This window comes from Tenebrio molitor, chromosome 4 (assembly GCF_963966145.1).
Source record: "Tenebrio molitor chromosome 4, icTenMoli1.1, whole genome shotgun sequence".
NCBI classification, from domain to species: domain Eukaryota; kingdom Metazoa; phylum Arthropoda; class Insecta; order Coleoptera; family Tenebrionidae; genus Tenebrio; species Tenebrio molitor.
In genome coordinates, this window is record NC_091049.1 from 22,342,655 (window position 1) to 22,364,063 (window position 21,409).

General features: G+C 35.4%; 2 protein-coding genes across 4 annotated transcripts; both read left to right on the forward strand.

The window, feature by feature from the left end:
• Positions 1-13: 13 nt before the first annotated feature.
• Positions 14-5,276, forward strand: Mer (ezrin/radixin/moesin family protein merlin). Of its 2 annotated transcripts, none has more exons than XM_069044189.1 (8): positions 14-156; positions 208-337; positions 397-618; positions 676-1,094; positions 1,152-1,388; positions 1,447-1,797; positions 4,787-4,953; positions 5,006-5,276. In XM_069044189.1, exons 1-8 carry the CDS (start codon positions 58-60, stop codon positions 5,214-5,216), a joined length of 1,836 nt encoding a protein of 611 aa, XP_068900290.1. In that variant the 5' UTR covers positions 14-57; the 3' UTR covers positions 5,217-5,276. The 2 variants fall into 2 exon arrangements, with proteins under 2 accessions (XP_068900290.1, XP_068900289.1); XM_069044188.1 differs by having other exon boundaries at positions 397-608; positions 657-1,094.
• Positions 5,277-5,410: 134 nt separating this feature from the next.
• Positions 5,411-21,037, forward strand: LOC138128007 (uncharacterized). 2 transcript variants are annotated; one of them, XM_069044195.1, is made up of 4 exons: positions 5,411-5,572; positions 14,780-14,849; positions 14,900-15,124; positions 19,717-21,037. In XM_069044195.1, the coding sequence occupies exons 2-4, from the start codon at positions 14,787-14,789 to the stop codon at positions 20,602-20,604; spliced, it is 1,176 nt and encodes a 391-aa protein (XP_068900296.1). In that variant the 5' UTR covers positions 5,411-5,572; positions 14,780-14,786; the 3' UTR covers positions 20,605-21,037. The 2 variants fall into 2 exon arrangements, with proteins under 2 accessions (XP_068900296.1, XP_068900297.1); XM_069044196.1 differs by lacking the exon at positions 5,411-5,572 and adding an exon at positions 6,311-6,451.
• The last annotated feature ends 372 nt before the right edge of the window (positions 21,038-21,409 follow it).

A 21,409-nucleotide genomic window follows, 5' to 3' on the forward strand; every position in this document is an offset into this window, starting at 1 on the left:
TTATTGTTATTGTTTTATGTTTAAATGATGAGATAATTGTTACAATCAAACGGGATTATGTTAGAGAAAATGTCACCGTTTAGGAAAAAGAAATCGGAGAAGAGTTTCCCGGTAAAAGTATGCACCTTGGACGCAGAACTCGAATTTAACTTACAAGTAAGTTTGCATCGTTAAATCTAGGTGTTTTTGCAAATATTTGTATCGCAGTGGCGAGCAACCGGTAGAGACTTGTTTGAATTGGTTTGTCGAACTATAGGACTGCGAGAAACGTGGTATTTCGGACTCCAATATGAAGATTCGAAGGGATTTATCTCGTGGCTAAAGCTGGACAAAAAAGGTGTGACAAATCGTGCAAAGCGTGGTCAATGTGCAATATAATGCAGTCATTACTTGCAGTACAAGACCAAAGTATCCAAAAAGATCCCCAAAGTACGGTGTCGTTCATGTTCTTTGCGAAATTCTACCCGGAAGAGGTTGCTGAAGAGTTGGTTCAAGAAGTGACAAAACACTATTTTTTCCTGCAAGTGAAGCAAGCCATTCTGTCCATGGACGTGTATTGCCCGCCAGAAGCGTCGGTTTTACTGGCGAGTTACGCTGTTCAAGCGAAGGTAATATTAGGTGTGTTGTGTTTATTGTACAATCTAACATAAATCCAGTTTGGAGATTTTGATTTAGATACGTACAAACCGGGAATGTTGGCCAACGAAGATTTGTTACCTCAGAGAGTGATCGATCAATATCAAATGACTCTAGACATGTGGGAGGAAAGGATAAGGGTGTGGTATTCAGATCACCGAGGCATGTCAAGGGATGAGGCGGAGATGGAATATTTAAAAATAGCTCAAGACCTTGACATGTACGGTGTCAATTACTTTCCAATCACGAACAAAAAAGAGACTGAATTGTGGCTAGGTGTCACTCCCCTCGGCTTAAATATTTACGAAAAGGAGAATAAACTGCAACCAAAAACTACGTTCACGTGGGCCGAAATCAGACATATTAGTTTTGACGATAAAAAATTTATTATCAAACCTGTAGACAAGAATTCCCCGAATTTCGTCTTTTTCAGCCAAAAAGTCAGGATGAACAAGTTGGTGGGTTTGTCAGTTGTGTATTTATTTCAGTTTGTTTTTTATTGTGCGTTTGACTAGATCCTGGATTTGTGTATGGGAAACCATGACTTGTTTATGAGGAGACGAAAGCCGGACTCTATGGAATTGCAACAGATGAAGGCCGCCGCCAAGGAGGAAAAGCAGAGGCGCCAGATCGAGAGAAATCGGTTAGCTAGAGAAAAACAGCTGAGAGAGGAAGCGGAAAGGGACAGAGCCAACATGGAACAAAGACTACTGCAGTACCAGGAAGAAATCCGACTGGCAAACGAAGCACTGGTAATTGTCACAATCGAATAAATTTGGTTTCAGTTGTTGGACACGCGATTTTTTGCAGAAACGTTCAGAAGAAAGTGCTGATTTGCTAGCGGAAAAAAGCCGCGTGGCCGAAGAAGAAGCGATTCTTCTCAGTCAGAAGGCTTCGGAAGCGGAGCAGGAAATAACGCGTCTGCGCTTAAGTGCCATGCGCAAAGAAGAAGAGAAAGTGACTTTGGAGCGGAAAACGCGCGAAGCCGAACTGTTGACTGCCAGACTGGTGGAGGATTCCGAAAGACGCGCGGCGGAAGCGAACCGACTGAAAGAGGAGCTGTTGAGGGCGAGGGCCGCCGAGAAGCATGCCAAAGAAAAGTTGTTGGATTTTTTAAGTCGAGAATCGTACACTGGATCGACGACGGCCAGTCCAATCTCAGTAATTATTTTTATTTATTTTGTACACTTCTGACAGTAACAAACGGAATAGTTGCGGTATTCGGTTGACTACAAGGAAATTTGAAGACAATGGAGTGACATTGGCAGTTTTGCCGTTTTGCCGTTGGCGCTGCGATACCAGGTCAAATCGAGTCAAATAGTGTAAAGTTTATGACACGCATTTGTATTTTCCAAAAACATCATTTGATATTTTTCTGGAGCTTTATTTTTGTTGATTCTGAGGTAATTAAAAAGTATCACTCACTTCTGCTATTTGGCGATCCAACATTTATATGCCAATGTTGTAGCTACTGGGCGCTGTAGTAACTCCAAAATGGCGGTTTTTTTTTTGAGTTATGCAGTTATTGTGGCCCACGAGTTACCGTGGCTTTAAGAGGTGGTAAACTGCAGATGTGATAATGATAATTAATAAAAAGACAAGTTACAGATTATTAAGTTATGGGTTGGTTGTTAAAGAAGGAAATTATAAAGGTAAAAGCTGAAAGCAGTAAGCTTCAACCTTTATGAAAAATGAGGCTTGAGGCATCAGCCTGGGGCTCTGCAGTTACAGGAGCCTCAAAAGTTGTACATTTATGTGTTTTTTTAAATTCTTGCCTTGGTTGAGTCCCACTACTTGGTAGCACATCAAATTCTGCTCCGATTTTCTGCGATGTAAACAAATTTAGAAGCGATTTGTAAATTCGTTTTACTACAAAAAATTATAAAAGCATCAACAAAATGAACATAACCTTAGTTACACAGTAATGGACGAATTTTCATTTTGTATTATTCAACTTAAATACAGCAACAATTTCTAAACAATCCGGAGTTGGGTGAACAATCTTATAATTACGCCTGATTGTAAATAAATTTTTCAAATGTCAAAACTTCGAAATTTGAATCGATGCTACCAATCGCCCAAAAAATATGAAAGTAAATTAGCTATTTAAAATTAAAACCGTCATAAGCGAGCGTGAAAGAGCTGGTTGTCTTTTTGCATTTTTAGTGGTGGTGTAACAGTAAAGTATCGACAATTTATTTCAATGAAAGCAGTAAAAAAGCTAGGGTTATTATTTCTTTGCAATTGGCAGCCTAGTGATATTATTCCCCGACTCGCATAGTTTGAAAATTTCATTTGGAATTTAATAAAAATGTAAGTTTCTTTTCTCTTTTGTGCATTAACTTGTACCGGAACTATTTTCTTTATTATTTCGTGAAATAACAAGGAGCGTGTTCGACTATTGTAAGTACAACCACCGTTTTGAATATTAGTGACTGTGAGAATGTAAGGTTAGGTGTGTTGAATTAATTTTATATATTTTTTTTCGATTAATTGAGCTTATGTTACTAATTCTTAATGCCCGCAAAGAAAATAAGGGGTTTTTACAAATTTTCGTGAAGATTTGAGGTCGCAGGCTAAACTAGATTGTTTCCAAAAAACGTTCAAATCCTGGAAACTATTAACAAGAATTTTTAAATTTTGAAATTAAATACGCATAACCGTATTAATTTACAAAACAATTAACAGAACACAACAAAGCAGTGACATACTCGTATTAGAAAAGAAAGAGTAACGCACAGAAAGTACAAGAGTTTATTTTGTTGCAAATGATGTATTACATAATTTGTATTGATGATTTCTTCTCAGTCATTTGTAGTCCTACCGTTCTAAAAAAAGTTAAATGCAAATTAGATATTTTTAACTGTTACGTTGTGGTTTCAAAAGATAAAAAAAAGTTATTAAATGACAAATAGAACAATAAGAAAAAAGACATGGAGCAAATTTCGGTATTTAATAAAAAAAACTTGCGAGCGTCGATCACACTTTGGCAATTTTTCCGATAATCTTTTCCAGTTGGCACCGCTCCCAAATTCAGGCCAATGATTTTCAATTGGACCGAGATCGAGACTTTGATTGGACGACTCGGAGAACATCTTTGTCAAAAGAAGGATCGGATAGTATTCGAATTGTAGTTTTGGTAAAACACAACCCCCACGGCCAGTAACATAACGTTGTTTCGTTACAATTTCTGCGGCCACCTATAGCACAATACCTCCCACCACTGTACTTTAGGTGCAAGATGCACATCTCGGATAAAAACGCACGCACTGATTACCACAAAAACCACTTTAAAAAAACTTGTTTTTATTGGACAAAAATTGGTCCACGAGACTAATCCATTACCGTGACACCAATCGTGCCTTTTTTTCTGTTATAAATCAATGATTTTCGGACAAGACCTCGGTTAACAGAACTTGACGTTATCAGTCAACGTTTGAGATTTTTATATAATAGCAATATTTTATTATCCAATAAACTATAATGCAATAAAGATAAATACACCATATATGTAAAGAATAATATTGCCAAATAAGAAATTAAGTTCCTTGCAAGAATTAATAGATAAAGAAGAGAAGAAAATAAGGTGTTATAACATCTGGAATTCTAGATTATCTGACACAGAACTGAAGAGACCATTGGACGACAAAAACGTGACACCATTTTTGGTATATTTAAATAACAAGAAATCGTCTTCGTTTATCTGAAAAAGTGGTATTACATAGCTAGTTTGTTTTCGGCTGGCGCAAATTTTTTTTAAACGGTACAATTTTATTGGCATGAAATATTTTGAAATCGTTTCTACGTTTTTTTTTTTTTATATTCTATTTTTATGCATGAATAAATACTTCAGAGCAATATGTAACTTTAAAAAGGGTAAGAATTAAGAAACGCCGATCTAATGAAGTAAAGGAAAGAATAAAGTTGTGGTAGCCCAGAATATAGTATAGAAACCTCAGACGAATATTCTGTATGCAATAATTATATTGGTAATCGTAGAAGTAATACTAAACGTTTAGTTTAAATTAGTCTTGCATTGGAGAAATCCTCGTAAATATTCAAAACACGCTTCAATTAGTAATTAGTAGCGTTGCTCATATTTAGAATGTGTTATAAAGCAACATATCTCAGGCAGAATAATTATTTCCAGTCCGTTACTACGTTATACTCTACATCATTAAGTCCTTGTTTGGGTACGGACTTGTCCCTCCTGGACGGAGACGTCGGGACTTCCCCGGACCTTAACCTCACACTTAACGCCTACGATTTAGCCAATGCGGATACGGATCAGCTGTCTCTGGAGATCGAAAAAGAGAGGTTCGGGAGGTTGTAGCTTTGTGTGATTTTTTTTAACGTATTTCAACTTCAGAGGATTTTGCTTGGAGAAGCAAAAACACCTTCAACACCAACTCCGAGAGCTCCGAACCGAAATCGCCGTCTTGAAGGTGGCCGACAAGCAAACCGAGTTTGACCAATTGCACAGCGAGCAAGTCAAGCTAGGCGAGAATAAATATTCCACGTTGAAGAAGAGCAAGTCGGGATCGACGAAATCTCGTGTGGCCTTCTTCGAGGAATTGTAAAGATATTTTTTATTTTCCTGTAATCGACATAGATGCGCTAATAAATTTTATTATTTTATACATGATTATTTTCCCACGTGAGACGTGTCCTTGTTCCAGATGAGAGAGACGAGAAATTCGAATTTCCCGCGTCGCAATCGAACAGGTGTTATGAGATCAAGTTACCTTACAAGAACAAGTAGATTCTCAGTTGTTTCGTGACCTTTCACTAGCTATCTTGATTTAAATGTTGTAAGGAGAACGAATAGTTTCGCGTCTTGCAGTGCGACGGCAGAGCCCAAAGGAGCAAATCAGAAGAGCTGAAGAGTGGACGAAGAGACCGCGAGCCCTCCTCCCAGGCCACCCCCGATTGATGCGTAAGTAGCAGCAGGCGCAGTTTTTTCGGAAGTGACTTATCCTCGGCCGCTGGTTCGAATTGGCGTGACAGGGGCGGGCGCATCAGGATTTGGCCCAATTTCCGGTTAGGGCCGTTTCGGTTCGGTTAAAAATTAGACGCGCACAAAGAGACGTTGAAGGTAAACTAGTTCAATTGGAAACTCGTCAGCTGGCGTAAAAATCAAACGTCACGTGATCGCGCCGATGGTCATACTTTTTTCTTCGTGGGTTTGGGAGTGAGAGTACCGCTCCTCCGGTCGAAATTATGAATGAAAAGCGGCTGAGGATGTGTGAATGACCTACCTGTTGAGAGTTTGGTGACGTAATTTCTTAGATAAACCGCCTACAGGTGTGTTTTTACGTCTGTGGAAGTGTTTTATAGCCCAACATTTATTTATTGGCCGTATTTACTTAAGTGGGCCTTCGAAATGCTGAATGGTCAAGACGAATTCAGTAACAGTCTTTATTTTCCGAACAGATATGATGCATTTTCGAAAAACAGATGCGCCATCTGACTATCTTTGGTCGGATGCGAAAAACAAGAACGGGAATTACATCACTTCGGAGACATTAAACGTGTTTTTTGTTGTTTTTTAAACGTTAATTGTTGGTATAAAACCATATTATTATGTACTGGCCTTGAAGAAACGGCGAAGAATGTTCACTGATATTTTTTAACTCGACTTGACTATTTTTATTACTAGTTTCATCGAGTTGATGCCGGTTTGAGGTGCAAAATTATCTAACCGCAAAAGGAAACGTTGCAAAAACGACTGATGTCAATTGTGACAATGTTTTCTGACATTGACGCAAACTGATAAAATAAAAAGTAAACGAAAGTGGCGATAATAAAATATTCAGTGAGTAATCTATGTTTTTTTCAATTAGCGTATGCAATAAATTGCATTTCATTGAGAGAGTGTTTTGTTCTTTTATTTAGTCTATGTGTACTTCTTTCAAGAATTTAACAACGAGAATGATCTTACCCTCTATTTTTTTTTTAATATCTCAATTTTTTTAAGTATTATCTAAAGATATGAACCTAGTATAAAGACTAGTTTGGATGAGTCCAAGTTCAGAATAAGGAAAGTTGGTTTACCAGTGGTGTTTCTGGCATTTTTTTCATTGTCAATTTCACATTAATAACCCTTCCAATGTTACGCACCTACGCCACTGGACGCTCGTAATGGTTACACTCCCAGTTAAAGACTAAATATGATTTTCAAATTTTTAAATGGCTTTAGTATTATTAACCAGAGGCGGATTACCCATAAGGCTATCTAGAGGCGCCAATTATCATGTTTATTATGTTTTTATATTGTGTTCTATTATGTCTTAAGTATATTTCACCAGCCATAACATTTTTAGTGTTTGTTTTATCGGTAGTCACGGCCATTAGCTTTTATTATTCGGTACATTCCTGACAAAGGTACTGTAACTGAACGTTTTTCAAAATTTTGAAAATCGTAAAAATTATCTTAAATCCACTACGGCAACATTGCAAGGTAATGATGTACGAGTATATTTTTGTTGTATACATTGTATTATCGTTAATTGAATAATTGGTTTTTTTTCACTACTAGTCTCAAAAGGCGTCATTATTGACTTTAGACCCGACCCCAGAAGTAGAATTTCTCTCCCTAGGTTAATAATAATTTTCATTATTAACCAAGGTCAATAATGAACAGCCGTCACTTAGCAACGATATTCATAGCAACCGTTCAAAAATGAGAACTCGGATCGTCGCATCAGACAAAATAATTTGATTAATAATTATTATCAGAAAGGGTTTTAACGTATGTAGGTATCTAGTAGTGAAAAAAATAGGATATAAACCACGGTGGTATAGCCTTCGCGCCTTACAATCCTAGGCGCGCATCGGGCTCTAATCTTGGCGCTCTGGCTATAATCATGAACTTCTCCACCTTGGTGTATATACTATTTTTTTATTTCTTTGCCTGAAAATTTTTTTCCATATTTTTTTCATGTACTATTGCGAGCAAAAAAAAGTGGGACATCAACATCACTGTCTTAATTTTTACTGTGAATTGACCCTTATCTGTTTCTAACCCTACTTTGAACTGATTGACGTTGTCATTACGTATTGTAGGTTGTAGGGAATGAGTGTAAGTAAGCACGTAGTGAATATTTATTTAATGCAAAGTATCAATCCAAATTTACCTTTATCAGTATAAAATAAATTTTTAAACTGTCAGCTAGAATAGTGTCAAATTTAATCAAAGACAAAATGACAGTAAAGCTTGAACTGCATCGAATTTTTCAAAACTGACAGAAGTTTGATGTCCCACTTTTTTTGCTCGCAATAGTACAGTCGCGAACAATAAATTTTGGTCGTCAAGGTCATTCTTTGACGCAATCGAAAATGCTCCATTGTAAAACAGTCGTAAACATCATAACCTATCATGTTGTATGATATTAATTGTCATTTTTTTTGACACTTTGTTGACGTGGGCATAATTAAGCAGGGAAATTTTTTAAATCTGTGACAATCTAACCAAATTTTGAAATGACATTGGCGACCAAAATTTATTGCTCACGACAGTACAATCGCTGCCATCCAAAAGTGAACGTTTTTATTTCATAGTTTGATTTTCACTTTAAATCATAGGCGTCCTAAAATGTCACAGTTTGACACTAGCGTTAAAAAAATTATTAAAAGTATTTTTTAAAATGCCACGACATCTCACTCCGATTTAGACGGCCAGTGCTATAGCGAAGCTAGGAGAAAATTGGTTGTTGGCTGCTGTGGCGAGAGAATTACATTGCAGTAAGACTTGTATCTTCTTCCTGGACGAACGCCAATGAATACAGCTTAATTTAATCTAACGAAAAATACGGAAATTTTCGCAAACTATCGTTCACTTTTGGATCGCCGCGATTGTACATTTAAACACCCTCGATAAGGTAGTAAGTAGTTAGTGCGCCCATTTTGGGACACCTGTATATAACCTATATTTTTAATTAAGCCTTTCTTTACATCAATTAAAAGGGACACTTTGATTAACATAGCGTAGGGCACTAAGAACTTTTAATCTGCCGCTGAGTAAAACAAGACTTAAGTTCTTAAGAAGAATGTGCTACCTATTTGCTGTCTACAAATTAGTCATAGAAGTGATTGTATTCTTATTTTTTCCAGTTGCATTGTCATTTCATAAATGCAAGTTTCAGTCCTTTATGGTGAAACCAGCATGATTGACGCTGTATTTGATATCTGTTATCAGGACGAAATAATAATTTCATGAATTTATAGTAAACATGTTACTTTTAAGTGGCTGGTGTTAATTTGTTAAAAACTAATTACATATCATTTATAATGTGAATTTTTTGTAGTTTGAAGTAAATAATATGTTACAACATGCGAATGCATGTCACGAGACCTTCTGCGTATCTAAATTTTTAAAAACAGAAACTATTATGTAATAGTCTGTTGACCTTTCTTGATAACTGCAATTATCAGAAATTATATACAATTAACAAGATTGAAAGTTTTAGAATATTTTGTTTTTTCAAGTAACTAGAAAAATCAAAGGTGTAATTTTCTTCCATCAAAGAAATTGGCTTTTTTATGTTTTATAACAGGATCACTAAATGTCATTAACGTGAAAAAATCGTTCATAAAATCAGAAATTATCACGCTTTTTATTGTGACACGATTCTAGTAGAGAACAAAAAAAAGGCAGTAGTGGATACAATAGTAATCTCATTGGAACATGTTTTTATTATATGAAAAATTTGGTTTATTCAATTTTTGCGTTTCTAGAATGGTGCAGATTACTGAAAATTTCCAGACCAACAAGCATCACTTAAAACTAAAACGCCATTTATAAAAAATCTCTGAAATTCATGGCTTGGATATTATTTTGAAGCTTATGGATAGTGCTTTTATTTGATGTACAGTATACTATACATTTGAAAGTTTTTTTTTCCGAGAATCCCCAAAAATCGTAAATAATGTACTTTTTCTTTTTAAACTGAACACTAAATTATAAGTACCAAATGACTACATAAATTATAGAGTAGGTATAGTTGAATTTTTTTAATAAACAATTGTCAAAACGTTGTCTTGTTGGTATCAGCCAAACTGTGATTTTCATGATAATACGATTGGTCACATTGAGTGTCAACATTTTTTTATGTAACTGAGCCTGCGCCCTAACGAGCGAGAGTTTATTTCAAATTCATAAAGGTTTCTCCTGATTTTTCATTAAATTTGTTTTGAAAATGAATTTACGGAAGAAAGGTACGGGAAGTGAAGTGAACATAACCTTAACCAAGATTTGGTGTCAAATTGTTATACAGCTGGTCCATATGTCCAAATTTTAGGGTGGTACAGTATGGTTTTTTACTTCATTTTGACACTGACAATTGTTTATTAAAAAAATTTCACTATAGATGTATAGTTTTTTCATTTATTGGAAATGGTGGCAATTCCGTGTTTGACCAGAGACATAGGCGTAGGCACTTAAAAGGGGGGCGTGAATTCGTTGAGTTGTTAAAAATATTTTACGTGTCACATTTGGTAAGCTTGTTGTAGTTCTTGCAAAGTATTAATCGAACATCTAGACACCACGTTTTTAAATGGGGGAACATAAAGAAATCAAAAGGAGGCAAGTCCGGTGATCGGCTTGGCCACTGTCCTACACTAATCAATCAGCCTGGGAAAAAATCTTATAGATAGTTAATTGTTGTTCGTGCCGTGTGAGCAGAATCTTGTTGGAAAAAGCGGTTTCTTAGTTCCACATCATTGAGTTGACTTATAAATGGTTCAAGAAGGAGTCTTTGGTATCTCTAAGCGTCTAATTAAAGAGATCGAGTCAATAATTCGCCTTGGGGACATTGCAATCCAAACACAAATTTTAATTGGAGGCAATGCGACCTCAGTGACATTGTGGAGATGTTGACCAAGTTCTATAATTTTGAGAGTTGACGAAACCAGAAAGGTGAAACTATGGCTCATCAGAAAAAAAGTAACGTCTTGCATCTCATTATTAAGTAAATTGTTGTACAAATGACAAAACAGGATTCGTGGAAAAAATCTGAATGTAGCAGTTGTTTAACGACGGAATATTTGCAACGATGTCAACGTAAATTTTTCTTTGAGATTTTTTTTTTGAGGATTCATAAGAAATTCCTGAAATGATGGAAATTAATTTTGGAGAGGGAAGCAAATAGCTTAATTGTTAATTCAGATTTATTTGTTTGGATAGAGGACGCACGGAAATGTGTGAATTTCGTTGAACCGTATACCGATTGTCGTAAATATTCCCAATAAACATTTTTATTGATAAAATAGTTTCAGAAGTAGGACATTGTAATAAAGATGTTAGACGCAATAGTGAAATTTACAGATCTAAGCCCGTGCGACTTGCTATGGGGTTACCTAAAAGATAAAGTTTATGTAGCTCCTCCAGAAACTTCAGATTTTAATGATTAATCGAATCTCAACTGCGTCGAGAAATTCCTCCCAATGAGCGTTTTAAGAGAACTGCAATGTAGAGGTAGAAAAAAAAAAGAAAAAAAAAAGAGGTAGAATTCTTTTAACAAGAATTGCTTTGGAATCATCAAGATCTATATCGATGTTTATATCAGGTTGTAAACAGCAGACATCTAAAAAATCTAAAATAAACTAGCCAAAAATGAATAGGGAATTTTTCCATTTTGGAATTTCTTACAAAAACAGCTTAAAATTTGTAATGAAATATGAAACTATACACATTAAAAGTAACGTTTCAAGTACTTGTAACGTTTTAAATTTATCTACAGTTTAAGAATACGTGGGAGGATTGGGGTCATTATTTTGCTTTTCAAGAAAAATTGGGGAATTCCCTATTCATTTTTGCCTAGTTTATATATGACTCATTTTACTTGAAATGGGGCTTCGTAATTTTTAAAAGCCATGAAGACAAAGCTTGAATTCTGCGCATGGTGAATTCAAAAATAAAATCTTTTTTTTTTAAAGGAAATCAGCAGAATTAAATGATGACATTTTAAAAACCGCTTTTGACATTACGGTGTTCATTGCAAGAAACAAAAAAACGTACACGATAGAAGAACATCGTGTTTCGCCTGCAGCAATGAAGATTTATAAAATCATTCATAGCTCTGAAAGTTCAGTGCCTTTGAAAACAATTCCCGTGTCTGTTGAGTGATGACACAATTAAGAAGAAGAACCATGAGTATTGACGAGAATATATCTTGTGAATTAACATAAAAGAGTGTAGCAGGCGAAGGACAATAGAAACTCTGAAAACTTTGTGATGCGTCAGCGTCAGCATTAGTTGCAGCCCCTTATATATACTTGCTATTTTACCAGCCTCTCTCTAGCACAATAAACGGCATTGAGATCTTCAAAAAAATCGTCGTGTTTTTCAGTGAGAACTGACCGCAGTGATGAAACCAAAGTGGTTTTCAAAAGGATATAAAAAGGAGTACAGAGTAGCTGAGCTTCGCATCTTTCTTCTCGACAAAGAGCTTAACCTAGACGATTATTTTTGTAAATCTGTCTAAATATCATTGGTTTCTTGTTTTGCTTTTCTTTTACGGGAAAACAAATGAATTAAGGAGGCACTAACAATATTACGCTTAACACCAAATTTTTTTCTCAAGGAAAGCTTTCTTTGTCATCAAAGGTTTTGACTAGGACTATGCAGACCTCCCTCCTCAATGAAAAAATTAATGTCCTTGGTGGCAACAATAAGGAATACAACTTGCAACATTTTGTGGAAATTAAACGATTCTTCAGCGATTACTACGGCTATTTCCTTCGAAAAATTTAAGCCAATCAAAAAGCTGTAATATTTTATTTTTAGCTCATGACCGTCAACGACCGCATAAAAATTTAAAGAAAAACCAATTTTTAAACACAGAAAGTTTATTTGGACTTACCATTTAAATTTTTCTCAGGAAATAGTCTCCCAATTCCCAAAATATCCTCTCGTGCATGTTAAATTGTCTCATAATTTTCTCTCGTGCGCTTCGCGTCCTCAAGAAAATTAAATTATCGACAATTTGACATCACTCGCGATATTACTATTGACTAATGACTAATACATTGCTTTTCTTATGGAGCTCTTTGAGATGACTACACCCAAGGCTTTTTATTTTTATTTATAATTTTGTTTCCCTTTGAAGAAAATATTTTGACAAACTCTTTTCTAACGGTTAAAGCATTCGTTTTACAGTATGGTACAGAAACCCACGTAGAAAATTTAACCACCAACAGAACACCTCAAACTGAGCAACATCTTTGTTTATCATTTTTTCCCAAAAACTCTCCGCATCAAAGATAAAATTAAACCACATTTGAATCTTAAAACCCAGACTCGTCTATGTGTTTACACGATCATCCTTGATGAAGTAGAGAAAAATACTCAAATAAAAACAATAAAAAGAAACGTACGTGTTAACACAGTTTGCATTAAGGTAGGTTAGTTTATTGACCTGACGTGATAAAAGAGCTGTAACAAGTATTCAAAATGCCTTCCTCGGTTTCGAAACAGGCTTGCACAATCATCGCTGGATTTTCACGATTATTTTCGTATTCTTGCGTCACACCGGTGGATAGTTCTTTGGTAATGTTAACTAACCAAAGATGCGTACACTAACTGCTTCATATGCCCCACGAAGTGGTAGGAATGTAATCCTTCTTGCTGAGTGTGTTAAACAATAAATGTAGAAAGACCTACACGTAAAGCAAGTCTTCGTATAGTTCTTGATTCTTTTACAATGGTTCTGTTTCCAAAAAGTGCGTTCACTTCCTGGACGTCCCAAATCTTGAGCTGAAGAACTAAATTTCTCATGATCGTCGTAAATGTACGCGAATCTGGAGTTTCCCGTTGTAGAAATTGTTCCATATAACAAACGACGCTCTTCAGCCACTTTGCCCAAGCTTCCCCATACAGTAACACCATATCGGTGAATTCGCACAAAAACATGTTAACTTTAAATAAAGGGGTTTACATAAGGGGTAGTGGTTTGGGGTGCAATAACGTGGAAGTTTAAAGGCAATCAGTTACGCAACAAATGCACTGGAGTCTGGTGCGTTACCTGATCTAAGGAGATTAAATCAACTACTATTCCACCAAGATAATGCGTGTTCACACATGGCAAGAGTTACATCAGAGCACCTACGAGAAAATTAATTTGAGTTATCTCGTGTTTCGACCACCATACAAAGATTAGCGGCGCCAGTCGACTGGCACTAATTTAGATGCATCTCGAGGCACCAAAACCCACCTGGCGCCAATCAGTTGGCACCACTAATTATTGCGAGCAGTAAAGTTAGAAGTGAACTCTTTGACGCCAATGTTTTTTGTTCGGCTCAGTCCGGGACTTCTCGAAAATCAGTCAAAATAATTGACACCATGTCGAATAGTGATTACGACTCTGTAAAAGCACTTTTAATATTGGTGCAGTGAAACTAACGCACTCCTGGCGCCAGTAATCTTTGCGTCCGGCATTACTTACGGCCAACTGAAAATGAGTGGGATATGATTGGTATTCGCGTAATTTACCTGATCCCAAAACAACCTACATGATCTGCGACTTGCACTTCAAGAAGTCTAGGATGACATTCCATAGGACGCCAGTGATCATTCAAGCATCTGTCACAGAGAAACTGTGATGGATGACTCGCTGCTCATTATTGAATACAGAATAACGTTTTAATTTGGAACGCTTTTAATTTGATCATTATTTTCTTTCTTCTGCGAAAAATTCAATTATATCGATGAACTCCTAGGTGTTTTAATTTTATGCAAAGCGACGTACTGTGTCTAAAGTTTTGAAAGCGCTGCGGTGCAGCTTTTGAGCATAATGTTAACCGTGGTATGTTAACCTATTTGAGAAGCTAATAAAAGAGATAATTGTTTATTCGGAACTAATCAATGATCGTCAACTTTCACATGTTTTAGTAGATGCATAAATCTTGTTTAAAAAAGTAATCATAAAAAAGTGCATAATCGTGGGAAACGTATTAACGTTTCGAAGCCGTAAACATCATACCTTCGTTTATATTTGAACTCATTTAAGACGTCTCGAACAGAACAGACATAACGGTAGATATCTACGGCAACATAATAAATAACAGCAACCACTTATTATGGCCTGACAAAAAAAACTTGAGCAGAACATTCTGAATCACTAAATGGAACATAAACATTTTACAGGTGCACCATGTTGATTCAGTTCCTCTTCGTTATAACTGCAGCGGCTACGTTAGCTGAACGAGAACATAAGGTAAAAATGCAAATTACGTGATGGAGCACTATTCACTCTTTGCTTTTTAGGTCCACAACATAATTCTCTATCCGGAGAAGTACTCCTGGTGCCAAACCACTCCCATCCAGCAAGTGGTAGCTTCCCCCGGCTACGAACCTGTTACGATTGATAACAACGTGTGCGTAGGGGCGTGCTACAGCTACAGCATACCTAGTACACAACCGGCGGAACCGGGCGAGCTAATTGGACCATATTGCGACAGCTGTCAACCGGTGGAAACAAAGTGCTATCACGTGAGTATGCAAAAATAGACTCATTTTCGTCGAAAAGTGAAACGAAAAACATTGTTATTTCATTTTTACACAAACATTACTAAACAAAAACAAAGCAAATGAAATCAAGAGTGCTACCTCATCGTTTGTTTTATCGAAAAGTTCGTCTTAGCTTAACTCATATGCATCTGTATGTATACTTGCTACGCACAGTCGTTTTATTGGTTGCCTACCTCTCGAAAAATTTATTAAAAATGAATTAATGCTTCTTTATCTTCAATGATAAAACTCATTTTACCACATATTCTAAATAAATAAAATATTCTAATAAAATGTAAACTTTGCTGAAATCGAAAAGTTGTTTTCTAGGTTAACAATAGCACATCGTTGACGTTTCTTTGACATTTCCGCGAAAAATCTGCTTACTAGTGGCGTCGCGTTTGGCAATGAAACTGGTAAATTACGCATTCTTACGAATGTAAAATGTTGCTCTTATTTATTTTATACATTTTTTCCATTATCAGATAATAATAATAAAATGCACAATTATAATTCCAACGTCTAAAATTCATAAGGATGTATTATAAAGTAGCGTTTGAGACCACAAATTGTCTACGCCCATGCATTGAACGCTTATTTGCACAGAATTCCGCTACGACATGACCGATATTTTGCAACGCCTGCTGTTTTGTTTTCTTTTTGATCACATTTCAAATGATGGAAATTATTTGTAATACCTAAATCTGGCCTGAAAGCTGTGTCCCCTTTTATATTTAAATAATGAATCTAGTAAAATATTGTTAAATTGTTTTAGTTAGTAAATGTTTTTGTCTAACAATCGTTCATTGATTTTCACTTAAATTTTTTGTGGAACAGAAGTGAACAAACCTATAATTATTATTTCTCCATGACTTTCTATTGTTCTCTTACGAATGTGGAATGGTGAACATTATTTATTTTAAATTACCGTAGTAGGTAATATACTTATCTTGAGTAGGTGTCGAGTAAAAATTTAACAATTGTAATTCAATATTAATGTTTATTAAATTCATACATTCCTTATTTTCTTTTTTTTATTATTATTTATTTTATATTGCTTTTCTTTTTTTTCTTTGAAAAAAATACAGCTGTTGTGTATCTGAGCGTTGCGTTATTCAAACAGCATTTCTACCTGTCCCTCATGTCCGTGCGCTTCTGATTTTCCACACCTATCAGAAAAACTTACATTTTTTAAACCTAAATTTACGGAAACTATCAACTCCAAAAGGTTGTGACTGTTTTTGATAGGTTTTAAAATATTACTCCTACTTTGGTAAAGCTAATGTTTCAATCAACAATGGCGTGCAAAAGGGTCATTTTGGCATTTATTGTTAATTAATTTTCTAAAACAATAATCACTTCTAACAACAGTTTTCATTGTTGAGCGCAACATATTTAGTATAATGTCCTATTTCCAAGCGGTTTCATAAATAAAAATGATTATTGGAAATATTCACGACAATTAGTATACAGGGTGAAACTGAAATGCATCATAGTATGTATAGTATTCTCAATTTGGTTGTAAGTCGTAAAATTTTATGGTATTTTAAGTTAAAGATCTTAACGAGCTTATAAATCCTAGTTTACCACTAGCGGGTAATATTTTAAGCAGGGTTGTATTGTACATTTTGTATATTTGCATTGTACGGCAAATGGCTTGCGCCGCTTCCCAACCTTTTCAAACCCAACCATTGTGCCCGTTAATTGCTCATAATATGCAATAAAATTTTACGACCTACAACCAAATTGAAAATACTATAAACCATAGTGTCTTCAATAAGTGAATAAACCTAAAATGTGGTTAAACATTTTACATTCATAAAGTCCAATTTAACTTCATTCCATCCCGAACGGGACGCTTCTGGAAGCTCTAATAAATCTAAACATGAATCGCGGCAAAAACGTTTTAAAAACAGTCACAAAACCTTGATATGAATGAAATAGCGCAAAAACACTTGAAATACACAGAGCCGCAAAGACGTGTAAGAATACTATGAATGAAAACGCGGTACTAGTACCCGCGATAACAAAACTTTTTGCTTTTTTTTCTTTGCACTCGATAACTTGTTAATCGTACTATTCTTCCTAACCTGATATCAGTGGCGCACTCAACTTTTGTGCTTAAAATGTACCGGGTGAGTCAAGTTTTACCGCCCGAGCGAAAACACCCACTTCTAATCGATTTAAAAATCTCAAAAAATTCAGGAATTATTGTGTATCGCTGCAGAGCTGTCTGTAAAAATTTCAATTTTTTTTTATGAAACAGGTAAATATTCTTTTTTAATCTAATAACCGCTACATTAATTTATATAATTTTTCACTGAAAGTCCTTTCAAACGGTTCTTGAAATAAATGGATTTGATATTAAAGTGCAAAGTTTAGCTATGATTTATTAAATTGGGCGGTCACTTCCACAAAAGAGGTTGGCGTGGGTTGTTTAAGAATTACTAGAAAAGTTGTCAACAGATGTTTACCAACAATGAGGTATTTATTTATCACACTGTAGTTTTAAACCTTGGTAATTTTTCCCTGTTAATGTTAAAATTGGAATAATTCAAAAACTAATAATTTTTTGTAATGCGAATTTCATAAATGTGCCTTTAAATTAATTGTGAATTATGAGTGTGTAGAAAAAAAAAATTGTTTTTGTTAAAAATCGATTTTTGAAATTTGATGGCTCTGAATGAAGTGATGAGAGAAAATTGATTGCACACATTTGAAGCTTTATAACTTTTACTAATTTTTTAATAGGGTTTATTGTGCGGGCGGTAAAACTTGAATCACCCTGTACATGGCATTTCTGGCCTCATCCAGAGGGATTTTCACAAATGGTCTGAAGATCTTAGGGTTTTAATATTTTGATGTATATCGATTTCACCCTGTATAGTTATATCAACAGTTTAATGTTGCTAACTAACTACACAATTAATAACAGCCTATCTAATCCCTAAAAGGGGTACTGATAAAAATTAATAAATTCCGGGAATGTATTTTTTTCAAATAATGAAATTTACTATCTTTACTGGCGTCTACAGCGACACTTTATTTATCCTTCAAGAAATAATAAATCTGCAACAAATGGCTTTTTTTACCTGTTTCTTATCTTCATTGTTTGTGAACTTTGGATTTTAAAATTCCTCGAATAACGTAAGCACACAAATTTAGACAAGTTTTAAAATAAACATTGACAGAAATCAAGCAAAAATGAGATAATTATCCTCAATATGAAGTGAATTATGTATATTCCGCAATTCCTTCATTATTCTATGACCCGCTCGTTCTACAGATCTGTTCCTGGTAGAACATCGGCTGTACCAAAACTCCTACATATCAATACAAGGGACCAGACAATTTTCGAAATTCTTTTTATTTACACAGCTCATTGATTCCGAGATAAAAGTAAAACATTTAGCTTTTCATTCATTGTTGCAATTTTTATAATCACCAATATTTTGTCCTGGCGATATTCTATTTTATTCCCAACGAAGGAATCTACTGCTGCAAGAAAAAAAAAGTAAATTAAATACGTAAGAATTCTCTATTATATTTTATGAACAAGTCAATCTGTCTCTAATTGATAAGACGTTTAAATGATCATAGAAAAAAATATAATATGTAACACATGCACAAAAAGAATTTCTGACTCGTGTGACTGCTGCACCCCACTCCGTCTCGTGCTACAATTTCTCCACACTCGTGCGAAATTGCCACTTTTCCGTACTCGTTGCATAATATACCATTTTGTACTTCAGCTGTCATTTGTAATATTAAAAGGCAAGTAAGGATATAAACTAAACACTCTGTTTAACCTTGATTCCGTTTTGCATCGTTATTATCTAATCAAAACAGAAAAATAAACGTTTCCTGTTTCATTAACCTTTTATTTTCTCACCGTAATCTTTCCTAAATGAGTTTAACAATACACAAAGTAAAAGGATGTATTTATATTCAATTGGTGAAGACAACATTAACTGTGGGACCAACCATTAGATATTTTACTTCGAACAATTATGTATTGTCTTTTAAGAAATAAAGCACATCGAATCGATAAACTACAAAGGGATATGATTGGCCTAAATTGATAATGATTGATAAAGAAAAGGTTTTCTATGAGACTAATCCTCACTCTTCCTAGTTACGTTGTTTCTATTTATAGCAAACGATTCTTAATCAAAAAAATGCGTTGACTTGACGCACAAATAAATTCAAGTGTTTTTTTTATGTGCCATTGGCTATTTATTTTTTAAGAAATAAAAAACATCGAAGAAAAAATTATTTTGAAAGGATGTAATAACTTGAGTATGTGGGCGGGGGGGTTAAACTGGAAAAACCCAACATTTTCTTATACTTATTCATAACGTAATGACTAGTCGCTTTAAATGATTTATAAACAAATTATTATTCTTACAATTTTTTTCTCTTGTTAAACATGAAAAAAATTAAATGACAATAATTGAAGTACCTACACCATAGTTGTATGTACAAGAAATTAACGGAAATGATGTCCTACAATTAACATTTAACCTTGTCTATTCGAACAAATAATGAAATTAATAATAATTGTCGATTCATAGGTCACCTTACAAGCCGACAGCAAAAACAGCGAAGGTCCTAAAACGTTCCAAAAGCGTGTCCAAATAATTCTGAAATGTTCGTGCATGTCCTGCGAGAAAACCCACCGAGAAGATTGCGAAATCACCGACCAAACCACTCTCGAATTGCCTCACGACCTATTCTCCAATCGTTCCCAAGAATCGAAAACTGAAGAAGTGCCGGAACTCCTGCATTTCGCCCCGAACAAAAAACGCCCCCTCAACTTCCACTTCGACTTTTCCAACACCACGAACGAACAGAGATACGAACTCAACTCGAAGCTGATCAACCTGCTGAAGAGCATCCAGAACGAGGGTGACGACAGCAACATCAGCTACGACAAGAACCAGCTGATCGAACTGTTGAAGATCATAGAGGGCTCGGAGAACGAGCTGAGCGACAAGAACCTAATGGAGTTCGTGAATTTCGTCAACATCCACAACTCCGAAGACCTGGAGCTCGACCTGAGCCGCCTGAAGGAAGTCTTGACCACGTTCCAGAAGAACCAGAACATTCTGACCAAACACAGAGACTTCGGCTTCGGACAGGGCCAGAAGAACAACGCCGACATAGAGCGCGACTTGAAGAAGTACAACCTGCCGAGCACCTTCGGCCTGGAGGCGGCGCACTTCAAGCACGACGCGGACAAGAGGCGCAATCACCACCTCGGCGACGAGGTGCACGTCGGGTTGGACGTGGGGCACCTCGTCAAGGGCCCCCACGGCAGCATGGTCTTGTCGCCAAACTTGAAAGTCGAAGAGAAACTCAACATCGATTCGGACGTGTTGAAGCCGAACCACGACGGAGTTGTCATCACCTACGAGAATCACGACAGGAACCGTAAAGTTAACGACATTTTAACAAACTAACGACGTCAAAAATTATTCGACAAAATTTCGAGAATCTAGTCCTGTTTTGAAATCAAGCGGAAATACACACTTAAATTCAGTTCTATGGATTCGTGGAAGTAGTATTAAATCAGATACGTAAGTGCGGTTATTTCGTGTACTTGTTCACTTTTTACTTCATTTTCCGACATACAGCTTTAAGTCGTACAAAAAATTACAAAAAAAAAATGTTAAGTACAATTTTAGTAATTTGGAAGTCTAACAAAATTAACAATTTGAACATCTGTGTTATTTTAAGCTCTTTTCCAATAAGTTTATCGAAATTGTAAAGGCTGTGTGCTTTTTTTAGTCAAAATATTATTTTATACTCTCTTTACTTTTGTTATCATAGTTTTTATATATTTTTATGTACTAATCTGTTTTTAACAAAATATAATATATTCAATTTCTCAAAGTGTGTTTCATTGTGGAGGTGCGATGTAATACTAACATACATGTACAATAATGGAGATAACATTTTTGTACTAGAATTACCGATTTATCGGATAAAAACTGAGTTCAGGAAACTATATCTTAAATCTCTTTTTTTATATGCATTGCTGCCACTTGAGAATAAGGATTTAAAATTACTGGATTATGATAAAAAACATTGTCTAGTGTCATATATTAGCGACAAAGAAGTACTAGCACTTTAATCACACATATCTCTTATCTAAATTTCTTGTTTCTATTGAATTAAGTGCGAATGACGTCTTTTGCACCACTTGTTGCCTTATAAATCATTACATCGATCAAATTTACACCGTTTTAGGCGTTTTAAAAGTAC